The 21,216-nt window shown below is 46.3% G+C and overlaps 1 protein-coding gene across 3 annotated transcripts in view; it reads right to left on the bottom strand.

The window, feature by feature from the left end:
* Positions 1-413: 413 nt before the first annotated feature.
* Positions 414-21,216, bottom strand: part of MLPH (melanophilin) — a 532,938-nt gene continuing 512,135 nt past the window's right edge. For all 3 annotated transcript variants that reach the window (XM_069615982.1, XM_069615981.1, XM_069615980.1), the window contains 2 exons: positions 8,842-8,939; positions 414-6,624 (listed from right to left, as the gene is read on the bottom strand). In XM_069615982.1, the coding sequence (XP_069472083.1) occupies positions 6,601-6,624; positions 8,842-8,939 (122 nt within the window). In that variant the 3' untranslated portion in view covers positions 414-6,600. The remainder of the gene's footprint in view (positions 6,625-8,841; positions 8,940-21,216) is intronic.

Genomic DNA, 21,216 nt, shown 5'->3' on the forward strand with positions numbered 1-21,216 from the left:
CGGGAGGTCATGCAGCTTATCCGGTGTTACTGTTACGGCAGCAACCCACCGGTAGCACCGGCGGGTTACCGCTGTACTCGTAATGAGGCCCAATGTCTTTGAAAAACCTTAGCAGATGCCTGTAGACACTTATGGGTGATAGGTGAAGTTGGCATTGAGCCCTCGTCACTAGACACGACAGAATGAGGCCTGCATGGGCCACACACTATTCTGCCGGAGGCACCCATGCCATGGTACATTAAAAGTTTTTTGGGGGGGAATGTGTAAGCTGCATCTGAGGTCAACTACTGCCCTTGCATCCGGTAGTCCCTTCAGAGTTCCACAACAGACATTAGTTCCCAACTATTAATGTCGCAATGCGTCGAGTGAAGCACACCCGTTTTCTTTGGTTAAAAAATACAAGGAGCCATGGACAAGTAAGAGATGCTCTTTATTCTCTTCCTGGTTTTAACATAGAAATTATTTTCATGTGAATTTTCGGAAATAAACTCTACATTGTAAACAATAACCATTGATATTAAAGAGAGATTACAGTAAAAAAAAGTTTGAGCTTTTGACTTTGTACAAATGGGTGCACATCAGTGGGGCTGGGAACATATTGCAGCTGGCTTAGGTGCACAGCAGAAGAAGCTTTTGGACACACACACACGTCACTATATATAATGTGCTACAAGTAATGGGAATGGCTATGTGGTGGCTAAGCGTCTTTTAGCTTAATAGGCAGTACCACCAAAAATGATATACGTGGCATAGGGCCTCATTAGGACCCAGGCGGAGTGGGTTTCCGCCAGCGCTAATCGCGGCGGACCCGTCCGCCGTACTACGAGTTCCCTTAGCGCCATGGAGGTTTTCTCCGCCTGGTTTTACCAGGCGGAGAAAACCATGGCGCTACGGGACCTCGTTGTTAATTACGCCACCGTATTTTACGGTGGCGTAATTAACTCCTTCCCCACTCCCATTATACCCTATGGGGCAAGAATGGGAATGGGGAAGGGCAGAATGGGGATTGGGGATTTACCGCTCCGCCGAGGTCGGAATGGGGCGGTAAATCCGCCAACCCCCATGGCGCTATCGACGGCTTTCCGCCGTGCTTCGCGGTGCATTTAGCACCGCGAAATCCGCCTGGGTCCTAATGAGGCCCATAGTGTTTAATTGAGCAAAACAGTGGCACTTGGTGAAAGCAAAAAATATCGAAAAGCTACACATGAAATCTAGAAATGTACTATATTTGGGAGCTTTGGCAGATATATGTAGGTCATATCGGTCACTGTAAAAATGTGTGGCTTATTCCTTCACTCCTGTAAGCAATAAAGCCATTTCACAGCGATGCTGGAATGATTGACCCCGTTTTGGTCAGGGGTACATGGTACTAAGTGAAGCTAAAGAGGACTGGGATCGCATTTCTGGGCATTTGGGGAAGAGGGAAGACGTTGTTAGGCTCGTCTTGCAGGGAGTACAGTATTCAAAGCATTGAGAATTGGCAGTAAATCGAAGGGCGCCAGCAAACACCACTGAATACTCAAACCGATTAGGATCCAGAGTGATCCGCATATTGATAGGGTCTTGAAGAGGCGCAGCAGCCTTCTTTTTGGGGTTTCGTTCGATGATATGACCGTTTGGGGGGTGCCATCCTACACCCTAGTACTTCAGGGTGACAGGTGTCTATCCAGTCTCTGGCATATATCGCCCGGTCTTCTTCGCTGTCCATATTGTATTTTGTTCCACTAAAACCATGTCGCTCTCCCGATCCAGGTGCCTGGACCAGGATCTCTCCTATATACACATCCCTTACTCGGGGAACACAGAGTGAGCGATCACTGGGCACGCAAGGGTTGCAGCGGAGGTACGACCCGGCTTTCGACTCAACCAAGGTTCTGGAAATGATTAGCCTAAATAATGGCCTTGAAGGCCACGCCCCCAAGATATCATAGGGCTCTCTGTTGCCCGAATGAAGCTTTTGCTTTTTCATCAGTTGTGTGTAATATTATGCATTTCAGTTTTTAAGAGGGCTCTTTAAAGTTGGAATAAACCTTAAGGTATCAGATCATAAAACATGGTGCTGGGAAGAACTAGTAGTGGAATACGACTAATTCTCTCTCACAATCAATTCTGCGTGGCTTTTCTTTCTAACAGTCTGTCTCTACTGCTCTACTGCACATAAAGGGCCAAACGCTTAAAACTTTGTGTGCACAATTGATGATAGGGCATCTCATCACTTGAGCCACAAAAAGGTGCATCCGAATACACAAAGGGCATCAGAATGTGCACGTCTTAGATGCACACATTCAGATGCCCTTTTTCACTCCTTTCCTCTTGCCCGACCCAGTCATGTATTTTATTTTTTAAGTGTGAAAGCAGCCGTTCATAATGCTGCTGTCCCACTTGCATTTCTAGCCCTCAACAAGGGGTAGAAACTGTTTTTCTTCTCATGCTTCACAGTGACAGGCTGATCTCTTTGAAATGCGGTCCCAGCAACCTTATGGTTTGTGGGAGCTAGTCAAAAAGGGGGTTGGCCAGTGCGGTCTTGCCCCCCCCCCGCCCTCTAATTCACAGGCCACCACTGAGAACAAGGTGCCCTGTAAACAATGAGCGCAAATGAAAAAGCATATCCTCTGCACTTATTCCATCTGAGGTCATTTTTGTGAATCTGCTCAAAAGTCTCTTTCAATTTCCTTAGACTGTCGATGGAGTAAGTCCTTGGGCCTCATTACGACCTCGGCGGTAGCAAGCTGCTATTGGCGGCATGGCTGCCGCAGAAATCGCGTTCAGGTCCGGGTCCTCAGAATGAGGAATAACCGGGCCATTCCGAGTTCAGAAGGCCAGGTAATTCCTCCCTCCAAGGACCCGGACCTGGTCCTTCCCCATTCCCATTTCAGCCCCCATACGGCTGAATGGGAATGGGAGAGGGAGCAAACAACGGCCATTACAAGTTGGCCCGTTGTTTGCTCCCTTTTCCCCTCGCGGGACCCGGTAAGCACGCCTGGTTTGACCAGGCGTGGTTGCTTCCTGGGTCCCGCGAGGGGACCTCGTTATGAGGCGGTACGGGGTAAACGGCGCCGGCACCTTTTACGGCGCCGTTTACCCCGTACCGCCAGGGTCGTAATGAGGCCCCCTTGTGTCCCTACTGCTCATGCTTAGTTGTCTGTTTTAGAACTCCCTAAACCTAGACTTACTCAACAGCTCTCTTGATCCTTATCTTTCACCCTCCCTCACTCAACGCCGCAGGATTTGTCTCCTTAAGTATCTCTTGCAGACCTGACTTTCTATAGTTATAATTTACCAGTATCATGTAGATGAGGTAATACTAACACCTGTTAATACAGAGCTTGGAAGCTGTAGGAATTGGCATGAAGCACGATATGAGGACACAATGTATTAATATTTTCCTAAGCCTCTATTGTTTACTTTATAGCACGTGCTTTTTTCTCATACCTCTCTCTCTCTCTCTCTCCCACTATCCTTCATTCAACCTCTTCTCACTTAGCACCTGTCTTTGCTATCTCTCTCATGTCTAATTCCACTCAGTTCCAGTTTCCCTAAGTACATCACTATCTCTCCGTTTCTAGTTCTCTCTTGTTCTCTCTCCCCCTAGCACTGTGGATTTGGCTGGACATTGCATCTCTTCCTCGATGTGTGTGGTTTCTGTTTTCCTCTCTTTCACTTCACTCCTCACGGATTCATTTTCCCTCATTATTTCTTGAATTTCACTTTGTTTTCTTTTCCTCTTTTTCTCAAACCCTCTCGCTTGTACTCCCAGATATTGTTTCTCTAAATACCGTCTGTTCTACCCAGGGTTCTTTATCCCTGTATCTCTTCTTCTCTGACCACTCCCATGGACTCTGTTTCTTGTAATTTCGCCATAAACAGTGTTTGTTTCCATGAGACTCTAGCTCCTTCTCTCTTCTCACAGTGCTTATTTCTCTAAGTATAGCTTGCCTGAAATTCTCATTCCAATTCTGAAAATAACTGCTTTCACCTTGTCTTTTTTGTATACCCACCTTAGTCTCCCCCATTGTATCGCTCATTCTACTGCTCACTGTCCTATTTCTATGTCCCCTCTTTTACATTGTGTGGATCTTCATTCATCTTCAGCCCCCCAAGTTCTTCTTGTCCTGCCCTTAGAATCATTTACACTCTTTCCTATCATCATTTGAAGGACGTTGGACTCTCCACAGGGGAATTCCGTCTGATGAGGAGGTCATTCTCACTTCTCCTTCTCCATAGTTTCTATTTCTCAGCCATTCTCTACAGTGGCCTACCGTTTTCTAAATATTTTCCCTTCCCACAATATTCAGTTGTTCTACTTCATTTGTTCTTTCCCCCACCACTAAACATCCCTTCTCTAAATGTAAGCTTCAAACCATGTTCTTGCCACATCCTACTGTTGTGTTCAGTCTCATCCTTTCCTCCCCATGTGTCTCTTGCTATGAGCAAACTCTCCCTATCCAGTCTATATGCCTCTTGTTTTTCTAAGTCATGTCCTTTCCTCTAAATGTGTCTCTTTTTGTTCTAATCCTCCCCCTCCCTCGTTTCCACACGCCTCGTTTTGAGCAAAGACACATCCTTTTCTCACCACGTGCCTCTTGTTGTGTTATGTTTCTCCCTCTCCTTTCCACCTGCCTCTTGCTCTGCTTGATCGCGTCCTTTCCATTTCCACTCCCTGTGCTCCTTGTTTTGCTAGGCCTCCCCTCTCTCCTTTTCACACACCTTGTGTTGTGCTAAGTTGGACCCTTTTCTCGCCATGTGCCTCTTGTGTTAAGTCCCTCTCTCTCCTTTCCACATGCCTCCTGCTGTGCTTGGTCTCATCCTTTCCACTTCATGTGCTCCTTGTTTTGGTAGGCCTCCCCCTCTCTCCTTTCCACACATCTTGTGTTGTGCTAAGACACGCCCCTTTCTCTCAATGTGCCTCTTGTTGTGTTAAGTCCCTCCCTCTCCTTTCTACATGTCTCCTGCTGTGCTTCGTCTCATCCTTTCCACTTCATGTGCCCCTAGTTTTGATAGGCCTCCCCCTCTCTTCTTTCCACACATCTTGTGTTGTGCTAAAACACACCCTTTACTCGCTATGTGCCTCTTGTTGTGTTAAGTCCCACCCTCTCCTTCCCACATGCCTCCTGCTGTGCTTGGTCTCATCCTTTCCACTTCATGTGGCCCTAGTTTTGATAGGCCTCCCCCTCTCTCCTTTACACGCTCCTCATGGTGTGCTAAGTCTCGTCCTTTCCACTCCCTGTGCCCCTTGTTTTGCTAGGCGTCCCCCTCTCCTTTCCACACATCTTGTGTTGTGCTAAATTGCGCCCTTTTCTCGCCATGTGCCTTTTGTTGTATTAAGTCCCTCCCTCTCCTTTCCTGTAGGTCGCCTAACAAAAAGACAGTTTTCTTTCGGCCGATTGTAGGCGGCCAACAAAAATCGAAAAAATTACATTTCTTCGACCCCACACTCTCTTGCAGGATTTGCTCGAAATAGGGGGTTTTCACGCCGCTAAACCTCCCTCCCTCAGCCCCTTCCGCCTCCCTGCCCTCCCAAGACTCCCCTCCACCATAACGCACACAAACAAACACGAACACCCAACACACACACAAACACACACGCACACATAAACATATCCGTTCACCGTCGAGGCCGCTTCCAGGTCCTGGCGTGCATGTCAACCCCTGTGCGCACTCGTGTGCTTTGCAGGGGCTGACAGTTTGATTTAGAAAGGTCACTCTCTGCGGTCACAGAGCAGTCTTTCTAAATTAGTCTTTTTTCCTTTTCGAAAAAAGAAAAAGGTCTTTTGACCTAGTAGCATATTGATAGGCTGCTACCTTCTTAATTGCTTGTACGGTGATTCTGACTCGAGGTTTTCATTACATATGGGGGTCATTTGAGTCTCGTGTTGTTTTCTGGTGGATACTCCAGATCTCTGCCCAGCTTTATGGCCTCTCCCCCTGGCTATGTTTTTATCGCTCACTACTACCTACGCCACACTCACATTTCCTGGTAGTAGGTTTCAAACAATAAAGTGATCTCAAATTGTGCACAGTTTCTGTAATGACACCAAAGGTTCTTGAGGACGTTTCAATTGCAGTGCAGCCCTGCAAAGGGCGTTTACCAGCGGTAGGTGACTATTCTGTGTGTATGGCACATATACATCTTTTTACAGATAGAAAATCAATGATCCTTAAAAAAAATGATTCTTTAATTCAATCCTTCAAGTAGTATTTCAAGATGACCTTCAAGATGATCCATTATGATGATCCTCTGTCATCAGCCCTCAGGTCAATCCTTTGTGATCATTGTCCAAGACAATATTTTAAAACATTGATGTAGCTAAGGCTTGTTGGCACTCTGTAGTGGACTACTGGCTGAGAGGGCCTTTTGCATGGAATCGTGGCACACAGTGTTTTTTTATGTCTTCTCTGAAGGACTGTATTGGGAGATGCAGTGCTACACAATGACCAAACACAATGGGGACCACGTAGAATGAGATCATCCTACTAAAGGACAGTACATGGGGATGGAGGGAATCCAAGGCACTGTATGCTCAAGTATGGGTGACAAACACTGGGAAACGATCGAAGGCATTCTTCATCTGGCCGGAGTCAACTTCATGAGCTTGGAGTTTATCGGTTGGTCAGCACAGGTTTCTAGAAAAACACCAAATCACATGTCACATCATTGAAAGATGATGAACTACACTGAACAATCAATCACACAGTACAACAGGTTGGACAAAGACAACCAGACTCTCATCAATTCTGAAAGCCTAGAGGTGATGTAGCCACACTACAGCCAGACAGTTCTTTTGGTCTCATTCGTGAAATAATGCTAACAGCACAACTTGGAAAACAACCCAATCTATAGAGGAATTATTAAGGAACAGCCATGTGCATTTATTCATTTTAATTCTGGGCACCACTCCTTCATGACTTGAAGTCACAAATCACCCAGTGGATTCTTCGCGTGAGCTGCAACCGTGTCATCATTGTGTTACCTTATAGGTTTCCTCTAAAAATTGGAAATATGTTGCTGTTTGCTATATATGTAGGGGTTGATTTTAGCTGAAGAGCTTATTCCGAAGGATGCACTGTTTGCAAAATGGTTTTGTGCGCACTCTGGTTTGGGATCATAAACACCTGCCTATATTTCGCATTTCACAGGACGATTTGTAGAGAGAGGGGGTGGGGGCTGTAAATGATATGATAGGTTATTTATAACACGCTTAATATCTAGAGGTTTGTAAGCACGGACCCGGGTATCGAATCTGTGTTGTTCCGTGTCATCCTGCTTTCAAGGCGAGCACGTTGCCCCTGACATATCGCTATGGCCTCATGGAGAGGGTAGAGAAAGGTGGCGATTTTGTGATCCAGAAGCAGGGTGTCATCTATTGGATGCAGTATACTCTAGTGGACTGCGTGTGGCCTCATCTACAATGGGTTGCATAGTGGACTTGATTTGGCTTACTGTAAACTGGGAAGGGCTTAGCTACTGTGGTATGGTGTAAGGAAGAGAATATTGTTGAATCAAAACACTATGATCTACTGGTATAAAAGTTGTTGGGGACAGGTTGTGGTCTAGTAGAGGCTTGCGGTCTAGTGTAGGTGGGGGATCTGGTGGAGATGTGCTCTTAGGGTGGTGGATGTACTAATGGATGAGATGACATTAAGAGGGAAGCTTTGTGCATCAGCTCGAGGAACAGTCATGGTTTAGCATTTTGGACTTGAGGAGTGCTTATGGTCTTGTGGAGAAGTTATGGTCTAGTAGAGGAGAGTTGACTTAACAGAAGATGTGTGGTCTAGTGGAGGAGTTGTGACCTAGCAAACACTGTTACACAGTGCGAGAGGAATGGCGGAGTGACGGAGCTGCAGCCTAGTGGAGGACATGTTGTTCAATGGAGGAGATGCAGCGTGCTCTCTGAGTTGTGGTTTACATGGAGTAGGCCATGTCTAGTGGAGAAGTTGTGATATTGGGGATGAGAGACCCTGGGGATATATAAGTGTGGTCTAGTTGAGCTTATTCAGTGACCCCTTTCCTAGCTATCCCACCTCTCATGGTGCATGGCACTTCCATGTATGTACCATTTGAGAAGAACCCTCTTAAGTCACTTGTAAGCCTCCGCCTGATCATTCTACTCATGATATGTTGCTCTAGAATCCAATCTCTGCAACTTTTCACTGAAGTTTTTCATCAGGCAGGGCATTCTTTTATCTCTCCACCCTATGTTCTCTCACGCAGAATATATAGATTTAACTACTTACGTCGCCCTACATAACATGTATGAAGAAGCAGTATCTCTGCAATTCTTCTTCGGAGCTGGCATGCATAGCTATACACCTTTGATGGGGTGAATGAGATGTGGAAATGGTCTGAGTGCTAGTCTAAAGCAGGAAGTTCACCTGGTCTCTCTGGTGCATGCCCTTCTGGATAGTGGTGGTCTGCTCAAACTCTGATGACATATCCTATAGAAGGCTTGACTTCAACCCATGCTCTAAAATGTATCATTTGAAACTTTTCTCTCCATATACGCAAGAGGGATATTTCCGTACTATAACTATCCCTCTAGTATACAGTGCCCAGTAAGGACTCCGCACCACAGGAAATATTTGTAAAAATGTTGATGTGACAAAAATAATGCTTTTTGTTTTTTGCTTGAAATATAATCGAAAGGTATTTACGGGATGAACAGTGTTAAGGTATTTCATGTACCCAAAGATGTTTGAAGCATGTTGGATATCTTTTATAAAACGTGTGATGATTTTTCAATGTGTTGTTCAACAAGGTACCAGAAATCTCTATTAACTTTTTCACTCTTCCCTGAAGTGTCTACCATCAGTAAAATCACAGCATCTGTGACGATTAATTACCGCAAAGACTCTGTCCAGTTTCTTGTTCTTGCCATTGGGGTTTCGCTGGGTCAGGGATCCTCTATATAGTGAATTGCGTCCAAAGCCATCAGGACCATCTATCGAGGGAAAGAACAGAATCCATCAGTAAAGTATTGCAGTGGAGAACACTTAGCCAGTATAAAATGCAAATCCTTTACGCATTTAACACATTGAGACTAAAATCCTGAAGGCTGCCGCTTTATATATTTGCTAGTGCACCGGCAAAGTAATTCACGTCAGGTGTCTTGTCGTTCTGGAAATTCCATGCTGATGATGCCTTCGACATTGGGCTTATGCTGTGATGGACCTCTTGGCCAGAAGTGAAGTGTCTCTCCCCTCGTCCGACACTCTCAGGGAGTTATTGGCCCTCATTCTAAGTTTGCCGGTATCCCGCCGGTGTTACTGGCAAATTGCCCTTACTGTCTCTACCACCCGATATTAGGGCAGCGGAGAGCCAGTAAGTTCCCATTCCATGGGATTGCCTGAATCACCGGCTCTGTTAGTAAAAGTGCCGGTGATTCAGGCATATATTTGCCGGTAGGGCTACTGGCAGGTCAGGCCTGCCGGGAGATTCGTGGCTCCAACCGGCATACTTGAAGTGTGCCATTCCGGAAAGAATGCAGGAGCCAGAAATTACCAGCATTATTTTTGGCATTTTTTCTGGCCCGGCACACTTGTAATGAGGCCCATTGTCTCTAAGTTAGGCTCCTTATTTGTATAACTGGAGCAGACATTTTTCCTGTGGGGTGCTGACGTCATGCTCTGCTTTAATAAACTTTCAAGATAACGCTGACCGCTCTCGGTACTTCTGCTGTACCAAAGTTGGCTGCTTTTTGGAGATCATTCAGTGTTGCCTTCACCGGCAGCTTCCCTAAGGCGATCTATTGTCAATATCATGGTCAATTGTAACTTCTGTTTCAACTCCAACCTTTTCCACATTTGAACAATCTAAGGCCCTTCGAGACCCCCTGTGTAGGGCCAGTGCTGAACAAAAAATCAAGTAAAATAAAGAAAATCGCAAAATAGAAAGTTAATGGATGGAAGGTTTTGAATTAATCATAACTGTCGCCATTGCTCTGCACAACCCTCTAGACCATTGTTTTTCAGGTCAAAATATAGAGGTGTGCCAGAGCATTGTCAGTGATTTAGGATAATTGCAAACATTCTATCCATCACATTTTTGGTGATAGGGTGTGACCCTATGTTAGAGAGGGTCTGCATAGTTGTAGGTCACTTGTTTGGAGCGTCCTAGGGAGTCAGGCTGCATCTCACTGATGAGGCCCAACAAGGCTGAAACATATCTTGGCTTGCTCATGTTTCTCTGCAGAAGGGACGTGGCCTAGCAGTTGGGGCTTGACTACCCCCATTAGTTACAGTACCAGACTGATTGGAATCTGGCTGGTTCTCTTCTACAACGGCACAGACGGGTTAAAAATCAATGATGTGGAAGGCTGCCCTGAGCATTGGCAGTGATTAGGATTAATTCCAAACTTTGCACCCATCACATTTTTTGGCAATATAATTGACAAACCATAGTTACCGAGGGCCAGAAATTGAGAAATAATGGATAATTAAGATGTTTACGTAACCATAAATTAGAATAGGTATGCTTGGAAGTTTTTCTAAGTTTTCTGAAAGACACAGGGGACCCCACGCTCTGGGTTAGGGTATTACTATAACAATTGATCACGGAAAAACAACCAGAGGATACAATTTGAATGTAAGTATCAAGGGATTTTATTAGACCTGATACAATTTAAATATATGAGCTAAATCATGATTTAATCCGCACTTATGGCGACAATTTACATAGCAGGAAAAAACTTTTAGGGGATGAATGTTTGAACGATTGAATAGAATGAATAATCTTTTTATATAGATGTGTTCTTAAAAGTTTTTTCCTGCTATGTAAATTGTCGCCATAAGTGCGGATTAAATCATGATTTAGCTCATATATTTAAATTGTATCAGGTCTAATAAAATCCCTTGATACTTACTTTCAAATTGTATCCTCTGGATGTTTTTCCGTGATCAAATGGAGGTTTTTCTAAACCTTTCTGTTAATGTATTAGTATAGTATAATCTGCATAAACCCTTGCATTTCACACTGTTTCAACTTCCAATCCCACTTCTCGCTATTTAATGAATCTCTCTCTCTCTCTCTTTCTATGATCCTATCTCTATGCAAGGCTCCCTCTGTTACTGGTGTGCTTAGTTTCCTTGCATCTAATTGCTTATCAATTGGTAATGCAGTGACCCTGTGAGGAAGCAGGTGGAACCAAGCAGGGCCCAGTCACAAACGGTACCAGACCAGGAGGATAGCTAATGGCAATGCATTTGTCTTGGAAGCAAGTCAATGCAGAGCAAACACAGGTTAGAATGCGGGTCTTGTGCTTAGAGACTGGTCTCCAGTATTTAGCGGGTAATCAAATATTACTTAATTAATTAACTATGTGTTCTCTAGCCTCCCTGAGGGCAAATGTGTGCACTGGTCACTCTTTCAGTCACTCATCTTCCATTCTGGCCTTCTTTGCATTTTAACATGCCCACTCCGCCAGATGTTTTGGGGTTTTGGGGCTGAAATAGAGAGTCCAGTCAGTGCACAGGAACAATACGATCACAACTTCAGTGAGCTCAGAGAGCAATCAGTAATATCCTCCATTCACCACCACATATTCCCTGCCCTTCATTCACCCCCACATATCCACAGCTCACCACTTGTCAAAAGAAATGATCTATTACACATGAAAGTTTTCATTTTACATCACACTTGCCAACAGAAAAGTAAAAATGAAAGGACTTGATCAACATATAACAAACACCCTTCACAATATGCCCTATCTGACAGCTGTAAAAATTACTCCCAGCGCCTCTTTGGTGCATCCCATAGGGTGCATGCAAAGCTTTCCGTCTGTTCCTGCCTTTGCCATCCCACTATTCTGCTTTTCCAGTGTGGCAGGAAGCAAGAACGTTAAGGGGTTCAGGCTGGCTCCAATTCTGAGACTTTGTTGATCGAAGACGAGTCAGTTTCTAGGCCTTGTGATAAGACTAGGGAGCTCCTTTTATTGTTCCACTTAATTTGGCGGTGGAGACCCGGTATGTTTGCACTCAGACGTAGCCAGGACAGCGTTGCCGAACTTTCGTCATTTGCACGGCAGAGTGCAAAAAGGGAGGGCACAAAGCGGCATACAAGCGTGCCCATCACCTTTTGCCCTCCCCTTTTGTACTTTGCTGTGCAAATTGGGTATATGCGGCCTGCCATGTAGACATGGCAGGCAGCGTTTGGACTGAATCCATACTTTCAGCTGGTACAAAAAGCCGGCGGACTCCATAGGGATCCTCAGCATTTGCGCCACTGCAAATGCTGGAGGCTGTGGGCCTCATTACACGGAAGGCGGTAATGGTTAACGGCCACCGTTAATGGTAATGGTGACAGTTAACCATTACCGCCTTACTACGAGGTCCCTTAGCGGGTTGGTGCTTTAACGCCTGCTTTTTGCAGGCGTTAAAAACCAACCTGCTAAGGGTCCTCGGAGCTAATTACGGCATCGCAAAATTGCGGTGCCGTAATTAGCGCCTTCCCCATTCCCATAGAGCCCTATGGGGCAGAAATGGGAATGGGGAAGGGCAATGGCGGAAGGGGGATTTACCGCCCCACCAACCTTGGAATGGGGCGGTAAATCCCCTTTCCGCCAAGGCGGTGCCGGTATTTTACCGGCATGAGCCATGGCGCTAATAGCGCCATGGCTCACTGCCTTCCGTGTAATGAGGCCCTTTGTATGGCAGAGAATGCGGGAGCAGTGGAAATGCAAGTTGTGTTCCGCTTCTCCTCTCCACCATACAAATGCAGGAAATTGAGCTGTGATGGGAATCAACAGTGTAAAAGCCTTACGCAAGGCTTTTACACTATTGTTTCCTGTTATGCGGGGCTCAAAATGAACCCCTAGTTGCTCTGCGTGACATGACATAGGTATTGGTGATATTACCTGTCCAAGATACACTGGGCCTCATTACGACCCAGGCGGAAAACCATGGTGCTAATAGCACCATGGTCCATGCCGGTAACTCACCGACTCCGCCATGGAGAAAGGGGGAATTACCACCCCATTACAAGGTTGGTGGGGCGGTAATTCCCCCTTCCTCCATGGCCCTTCCCCATTCCCATTTTCGCCCCATAGGGCTCAATGGGAATGGGGAAGGCGGTAATTACAGTACAGCAAATTGCGGTACCGTAATTAGCACCAAGGTCCCTTTGCGGGTCCATTCCTTAACGGCTGGTAAAACCAGCCGTTAAGGTGGGAACCCGCAAAGGGACCTCGTAATCAGGCACTAAGGGATTACCGGTACGGGTACCCTTACCGGTACCGGTAATCCCTTAGCGCCAGGGTCGTAATGAGGCCCACTGTCTCATTAAACAGGGGCCCACACTTTTTGTAGAAAAAAAGGTAGAAAAGAAACAACGCTCTTTAGCAATGAAGAAGGGGGGATAGCTCTGTGGCAACACACTGGTCTTGGAAGCAAGACCACGCTAAACAACACAGGTTCGAATCCCTGATCCGTGCTTGAAACCAATCTCAGAATGAAGCATGTTATAAATAACCTGCACTTGCATGATCCAAATATACAAAGCCTAGAAGGATTGCTCTTCCCTACCCCCACCCCATGCCTTGTTGTGCCTTGAGACACATGTGTATAGGCACATAATAAATGACCAATACAAAAACAAACAAAAGAAAATGGTACTAAATCATACATTGTAGCAATGAAAGTAGCATTTGAACATCCTTGGCTTTGTCCCACCTTTGCACATGATGTCTGCCCGAAGGAATGAAACCGGCTGGTGAAGGGTGAATTGACTGGGAACGGAATCAGGAGCTTCCACAATGATCTAAATTCAATGTTCAAAGCCATTTTTTTAGATGTTGGCGGTTTGTGTGGTAGGTCGTGGTGGTGTGTGGAACTGTGTGTGCGCATGGCGGATGTCCCGTGTTACTGGGAGTGAGGGTGAGAGGGAGAAGCGTATTGGGGGGGCAACCCCATTGAAAAGCATGAGGCATCGATTTAGGAATAACGTCTAGATTACATTATTGGAACAATGTTATTTACATGGACATGCTCTGTGTAGATGCAACATTGATGCAAAAGAAAACAATATGTTTTGTCCAGTGTTTTCAGAATACAGCGATTTACCACTGATATGAAATGTAACCAATGCAGGCTGAAGCCAGTGCTATCAGTGGATGGAAAAATCGCAGGGGGCCTGAAGCGTCACAAAACAATATTTATTTGGGCCAGTGGTCTAAGAAGTGCTCTAAGAAGCATAAGTAATTAACAAACCTTTGTAAGAAGCTTAGCCTATGTAACTACAGTAGTAGCCTAACAGAAGCATTCAAGTTTTTTGTTACAACGCATGTTATAAAAGTGATACAAATCTATTTGCAACATAGCGGAAAAATCTACCACATAAAAACTGAAATAAATTTTTTTTTATCGAAACAAGTCAATGCATGTTCCCATTGATGTAATACGGGCAGAGGTGTTCAAGTCATTGCTAAAGAACTATTAGTAACCCGGCGAGAGACAATCTGAATGTAACAAGCATTCTGATTGGCTCTCGCAGGGTCCCTACCCGGCCGGGAATCCCTCCGTCGGGATTCCACAGCCTTTGTCCCCGGCGGGGGGCGTGGCAACCCCTCAGCCAATGAGGAGGCTCGAAGCGGGCCATCCCCGCTCTGAGCCTCCCCGCGGCTGAGAGGCTGTCTTCGCCCCCCCCCGGGGACTCGGGTATGTTTTTTCTTTTTTTTTTTTAATTCCCTTCCCTCCCTGCCACCCGCCCCCCCAACTTGCCTTCTTGGTCCTGCGTCCCCGGCGGGGGACGAGGGAAGCCTCCAGCTGTGTGGAGACTTGGAGCGGGGCCATCCCCGCTCTGCGCCTCCACACGGCTGGGGGCTTCCCTCGTCCCCCGCCGGGGACGCAGATACATTTTTTTTTTCTTCTTCCCCCCGCCCCACTCCCGCCCTCCCAACCCCACTTACCGTCTTTTTGATCCTTTTTCAGGAGCGGACGCGCTGGGAACACAAGTGTTCCCAGCGCGTCCGCTCCTGATGGCCGCCATGGATAGGGAAAACGGACTCCCTTTTCCCTTTCCATGGCGGTGGCCATTTTCTTTTTCTTTTTTTTTTCTCCCGAAACGCAGCAGCGCCCAAAACGCTGCAGCGTTTCGGGACAAAAAAAAAAGCTTTTATGCCCCCGACGCTCGGGTTCTATTGCTTAATTCTTATCCTGAAGCTTACAAATTCCCATCCTAGGAAGATAGCTCGAGGGTGGTGCTCAGAAATGCAAAACAGGGTATCGAAAATCTCTGTACCACGTCCTGGTGCTGTACTTTAGGCAGCACAACAAACAAGATCACCACAAATGATTTGTGAGAAATGTCAAACTCACAGAATACCTTAATGCGAACAAATACAAACTGTAGGCAAAGGCTGTCACAGAAAACAATCTGGTCAAGGTGCTATAGCCTTAGCATTTTTGATAGAATATAGGTTTTTGAGTTTGCCAATGAACGGCCATTTTGATGTAACAAGAATCGCCATTTTGTTTTCTAACCATTGCTCATTGCTTTCTGTTCTTATTGCTTCGCAGTACATTTTCCGCTTACACTGCTCGACTGTAAAACATTGTTGTCTGCACGTAAAAGGACAAGGCCGCAGGGCCGCGAGGATAACAAGAGTTCGTTGAAACACAACGTAGGCAGCGCCAGGAAGAATGCCGGCTCCCTCCCGAATGTAGCCTTGAAGCAGAGCTGCAGGGCATTTAATCATTTCACAGCTGCCAGCCAGTCTCGTTATATGGTAGAATATGTTAGAATAAAGCAGCTAAAGGCTTGAATTATGCTCTTCTTATGGCCCCCCTTTGCTGAGCCCCGTTAGAGCGTGTCGGCTCCCAGGACACGCATAGCACCTCATAGATAGCAAGGTCTGGAATGCAACTCTCCCCCCCTTATGTAGCTCGCTTCCAAGAACAGAAGCGCTGTGTTCTGTTCAGCAACTGAAAGATGCCTTCGCACTCACAAATTGCAAATTGTTACTAGAATAGATGTTTGAAGGTGTCATAGTTGTCGAAAATATCCATCATCATACCAAGTTCAAAGAAACCCAATAAAGGGGGGTGTTAAACATGCCATAGCTGATTGTTTGATATGCATTTTGTATATATGTAACTGATGTATGTAATTCGCTCTCTTGCGTCCCTCGAGGTCTAGAGATACACGTCGCGGGGCGTGAGACTGAGTTGGCCAACTGAGACATTTGCTTTGCAATAAACCCTAGCTTTGGGAATACAACCTCGTGTCTGGCGTATCTATCGTGTGTGATGACTCGCCTTGTTTCCATAGACGTTAGGGACCCGTAGGGGCTCCTTTCATTTCATAATGCTCCATTCCAAAAGGCACAGTGCACACATGTTCGCTCCTTGCTGTTACCACCTACAGACATCACCCAGCAGCTGCGTTACAGTGGCAACAGGGCAGTTTCAAATGTCACATGTGCATTTCCTGAACACAGCTGTTGGACCCAAAATTTCAACAGAAAAGGGTGGCTTCTTAACTGTAAGCACCCCTAGTTCAAAATGTCATACTTGTGTGCTCCAGAAGCCTGGTGTCCGTTGGTAAAAAATAAATATAAGTCAGACAATCCTGAAATTGTGTTAATTCCTCCCTTACTGTTATATCACTCGCGGGGGAAATGGAGTTGAAGGCCAATTCTGTGCCTCTTATAGTGCCGCTGCTGTATGTTTCTGAGGAGGACACACAGCCGCACTATACCTCTGAGCAGTGGTCACAATTAAAGGAAAACATGCCCAAAGAACTGTTCAGGTGTAACAGTTTTTCTGACGTTTGTAAATGGATGGACGTAATCGACAAACGCGCTAAAGATCACTGTCCAATCAAAATGGATTGATCTTGACAAACAGAATTTCTATATTTGTCGGGGGAACCTCGACATCTGAATGAAGTTGATAGTTGCTGCCAGACAGAGATTCAACTAGGAATAACTAACCTGTACTCACAATCTATACTAAATGTCCCTGATGGTATGGTCACTGATACAGTGTCTCCTCCTACTGCCATTTCACATATTCTACAATCTGAAGCAAGCAAGTGAATGCTAGCGTCTAACGCCCCATGTTCGGATGTTGGAATTAAAGATAAACCCGACCTTGAAGGGGTCTACAACCTGGCAAAAATGCGTATACCCCAGGCTATGTCCAGATGTCTGAGAATGAGAAAATCCTTCATGCCGGTGCCCATAGAGATGACCACTAGGAATTTAGTCATGGACAAGAGGAATTTTTTTTATTGAAGATATTGAGAAGCCTTGTGGGAATCAACCAAGAGAAGCTCTGCGGAACAAGGTACTGGCATGGCTTCGGCAAAGAACTGGGCCAGGAGTGGTCAGAAGTTCCGACCTGAAGATCTCGCGAATACTCGAGATAAATGATTAGGTCACCCAAGAAAATAAGGACTGTGTGTTGGAAGGATGTGGGACTAGCAATTTACCTTTCTTTCTCAGTATCTGGCGATACCTGCCCAGAGGGTCCTTAAACCTAAATCTTATAGTTAATTAGATTTCGGTTTTATTTTCTTGGCTAGAATATTTTTATTCCATTTTCTTCTCTGTTGTTTTTTTGGTTATGTTTTGTTTGTAGCGCTCTGATGCCTGCGGTCTACAGCGCTATATAAATATAAAAATAAATCAAAATAAATGTATGGTCTCCAAGCACTTGATGCCATTGTATTGTCAGCTTGATGAACAGTGCAAAAAGCAGGCGTTAAATTCCCCAACCCGCAAAGGGACCTCGTAGTAAGGTGGTAAGGATTTACCGGTAACGGTAAAATACCAGTACCGGTAAACCCTTACCGCCTACCGTGTAATGAGGCCCTTAGTCTTAAACTGCAAGATTATAACTTTGTAGTGAAGTACAGGCCTGGGAGTTTAAGTGGTCTGGGTAGGCTGTACCCACAACAACCATGTGTGTCCTGCCCAGGAAGCCCTACCATTGATCCCATGAGAAGGCTTATTGTAGAGAGGCAGAGGTACATGTCACCTCTAGCGCTCGCCCCCTCACCTCTGTCATACTGGAATAGCAGCAAGAGAGCAGTGTGTGTGACACCAGGTATCGTCCCTATACTGCATCGAAGATACAAAAGGCATTATGCACTCAGACAACCGTATCGAATGTACCCTTGCACTGACGTGGTGGAAGGATATCTACATACACCATTGGACACAGCAGAGTTATAAGAGAAATCAGAACAAAGTGAAGAGAAGACACAAGGGCCCTCATTAGGGCCCTGGCGTTAAGGGGTTAACGGCGCCGTAAAAGGTGTCGGCGCCGTTAAACCCTTTTTTTTTTGTAAAGTATTTTATTGGTTTTTTCAAGAAAGTGAGAAACATTACAAACTTACAAGTGTGGTAATAAAGAAACAATACAACAAAAAAAGTAACGTGAGAACAACCAAAACAACAGCAGTCTACATGTAGCGTTAATTATGAGATGTTTGGTGGCAAGTAAAAATTATAGTTCCGATGTTACAGGAAGCGAGGGGAACAGATTCGGGTAATTCCTTCTCTGTATCAGTATGAAAAATCGGGTGTTGTAGGACGCTACAGTCCCTCAGGGAGGCTTATAGTCTGCCTTGAAGCTCATGTCACTCAGGAGGGCTTTCCAGGAGTCCAGGGTTCCACTTGTGGCTTCTCCGCTGGTTGTGATCCCGTTTTGCCAGGCCCTGGTTTCAGCAATCGTCCATCTCGCCAGTTCGCTCAGCCACCGAGCATGGCTGGGGCCCGCTGGAGTCTTCCAGGCCATCGCTATTGTTCTCTTGACCAAAATGCATGAGATGTCCATTAGTTTCACCAAATGTTTAAATTTGCCCGGTCTAGGATATATACCTAGTAGGCACTCTCCGGGCGTCCAGTCGTATCTTACCATGCCAGCTTCTGCGCAGGATTGTTTGGCTTTGAACCAGAGTGATTTCACTTTGATGCAGGACCAGAACATGTGGATCATGTCTGCCTTGTCATTTCCGCACCATGGGCACGTCGGGGGTATTTTCGGGTTGAATGAGGCAATCCTGTGGGGAGTCATATATGTCCGGTAAAGGACATTCAGCTGTATTTGTCCGAATCTGGAATTCCGGGACACTTTCTTGGGGTAGATCAGTGCTCTCTCCCATTCCTTGTCAGTAAGTGGTGATTCAAGATCTGCCTCCCATTTCGCCTTCAGTGCCTGACCTTTGGGGTTAGGCTTGTCTATGAGTCTGTTGTAAAGTCTGGAAACTGGTCTCCATCCATCTGAGAGGTCGTGCATTTCCTGTAGCAGTGGGTCTGGGGTGGGCTCTTCCGGCCAGCTGTTCCACTGCTTCTTAGCGATCCGTTTGATCCTGTGGTACCAGAGGAACTGGCCCTTGGATAGTCCTTCAATGTTCTGTAACGACTCGAAGTCCCTGAATTCCCCATCAGTGAACATGTCTCCCCATGTATATATGCCTGCTTCCTCCCATCTCCTGGGTGTGGGAAGTTCCGCCTCCGACTTGCACACATCCACCAATATGGGGTTATCCGGTGAGTACGGATGTTTCACTTGCCTTATGTGACAGGCCCTGGCCCATATCTGCCTGCCCAGCTTGACAATCAGCGGAGTTTCGGGAGGTAGCCGAGGGGGAAACCATAGAGTTTCTTTGGGGATTAAGTTTGTGGAAGACTGCCTGAGTAGTTCCAGTTCGGCCGATGTGTCATCAGACAGCCACTTCGTAATGTGACTGAGCTGGGCCGCCAAGTAGTAAAGGTGAAGGTCTGGGAGTTTTATTCCGCCTTCCTTATGTGGGAGAGACAGCGTGGCCAGTGTGAGCTTGTGTCTGCGCGGACCCCACAAGAAGTCCTTGATGATGGCCTCTAGTGTCTTGAAGAAAGGCGGGCGAACGTAGTGGCAAATATTGGCAAAGAAGTACAGGAATCGAGGAAGGATTATCATTTTGGCAATCGCCGCTCTACCCACCATTGACAGTGGTAGTTTGGACCAAAATTTGATTGAACGCCGAAGGCCGGTGACTGCTGCTATAGTGTTATGTTCGTGTGTGAGTAGCGGGGTGTGACCCACATTGATTCCCAGGTACCGGAACTTGTCGGGTTGCCACTGTATTCCGATAGGCGGGAGGTTGTCTACTGCAATGCCCCTCAGGCTAGCTAGGGGGAATGCAGTTGATTTGTGTCTGCTGAATCGTATCCCTGAGTACTTTGCATAATTGTCGAGAACTTCTAGCGTTGTGGGTGCGTTGAGCTCAGGGTTCCTCAAGTAGAGAAGTACATCATCCGCGTATAATGAAATTATGTTGTAAACGTTGCCCACCTTAATGCCTGCATCAAAAAACTGTTGGCGAAAGTATATGGCTATTGGTTCTAGGCCCAATATATACAGCATGGGCGAGAGTGGGCACCCCTGTCTCGTGCCCCTTTGTATTGCCCAGGATCCCGAGACAATTCTGCCTGTTTTAACCCTTGCCATTGGCGAATTATAAAGTACCTGGATCCATCTGATGAAGCCCGCACCAAAGCCGAAGCCCCTCAAAACCTCCACAAGCCACTCCCAATAGATAGAGTCGAAGGCCTTGATGGCATCAAGTGACAGTATCGCCAGGTCCTCCTCTCGGTCGTGGGTTTCGGCCATGATGTGTTGTAGTCTCCTGAGGTTGGCCGTGGTGTTGCGTCCTGGGACGAATCCATTTTGATCTTCGTGAATTATGGATCCTACCACTCTGGCGAGTCTGTTGGCTAATATAGAAGTGAGGATCTTGCTGTCGTAATTCAGCATGGCCAAAGGTCGATAAGAATCGCAATCGGTGGGTGACTTGTGCGGCTTGAGCATTGGAATAATTATGGTCTCTTTCATGGTGTTGGGCAGGATGCCATTTGTGTAGGCTTCTTGATAAACTTCATGCAGGATGGGGGTGAGAATGGGTTCGTAGGTCTTGTAGAATTCGGGCGGGAGACCATCACTGCCGGGGGCTTTGCCATTAGCGAGGCCGCTGTCACATCTTCGGAAGTGATTTCCGAGTCCAGTTCCTCCCTCTGCTCGCTGGAGATTTGAGGGAGGCCTATCTCCTCCAATGTTTCGATTAATTCTGCGGCGGGCACCTGGGACTCGTGGGCATACAATTTGGAGTAGAACTTAGCAAAAGTCTCGTTAATCTCCATCTGCGTCTTGTGTGTTACTCCTTTTTCGTCCTTTATCTCCGTTGGCAGGTGTTTGGGGTGTTCCCGCTTGCAGAGCCAGGCGAGCAATCTGCCGGGTTTG

This window comes from Ambystoma mexicanum, chromosome 9 (genome assembly GCF_040938575.1).
Source record: "Ambystoma mexicanum isolate Mex_15411 chromosome 9, UKY_AmexF1_1, whole genome shotgun sequence".
NCBI lineage: Eukaryota > Metazoa > Chordata > Amphibia > Caudata > Ambystomatidae > Ambystoma > Ambystoma mexicanum.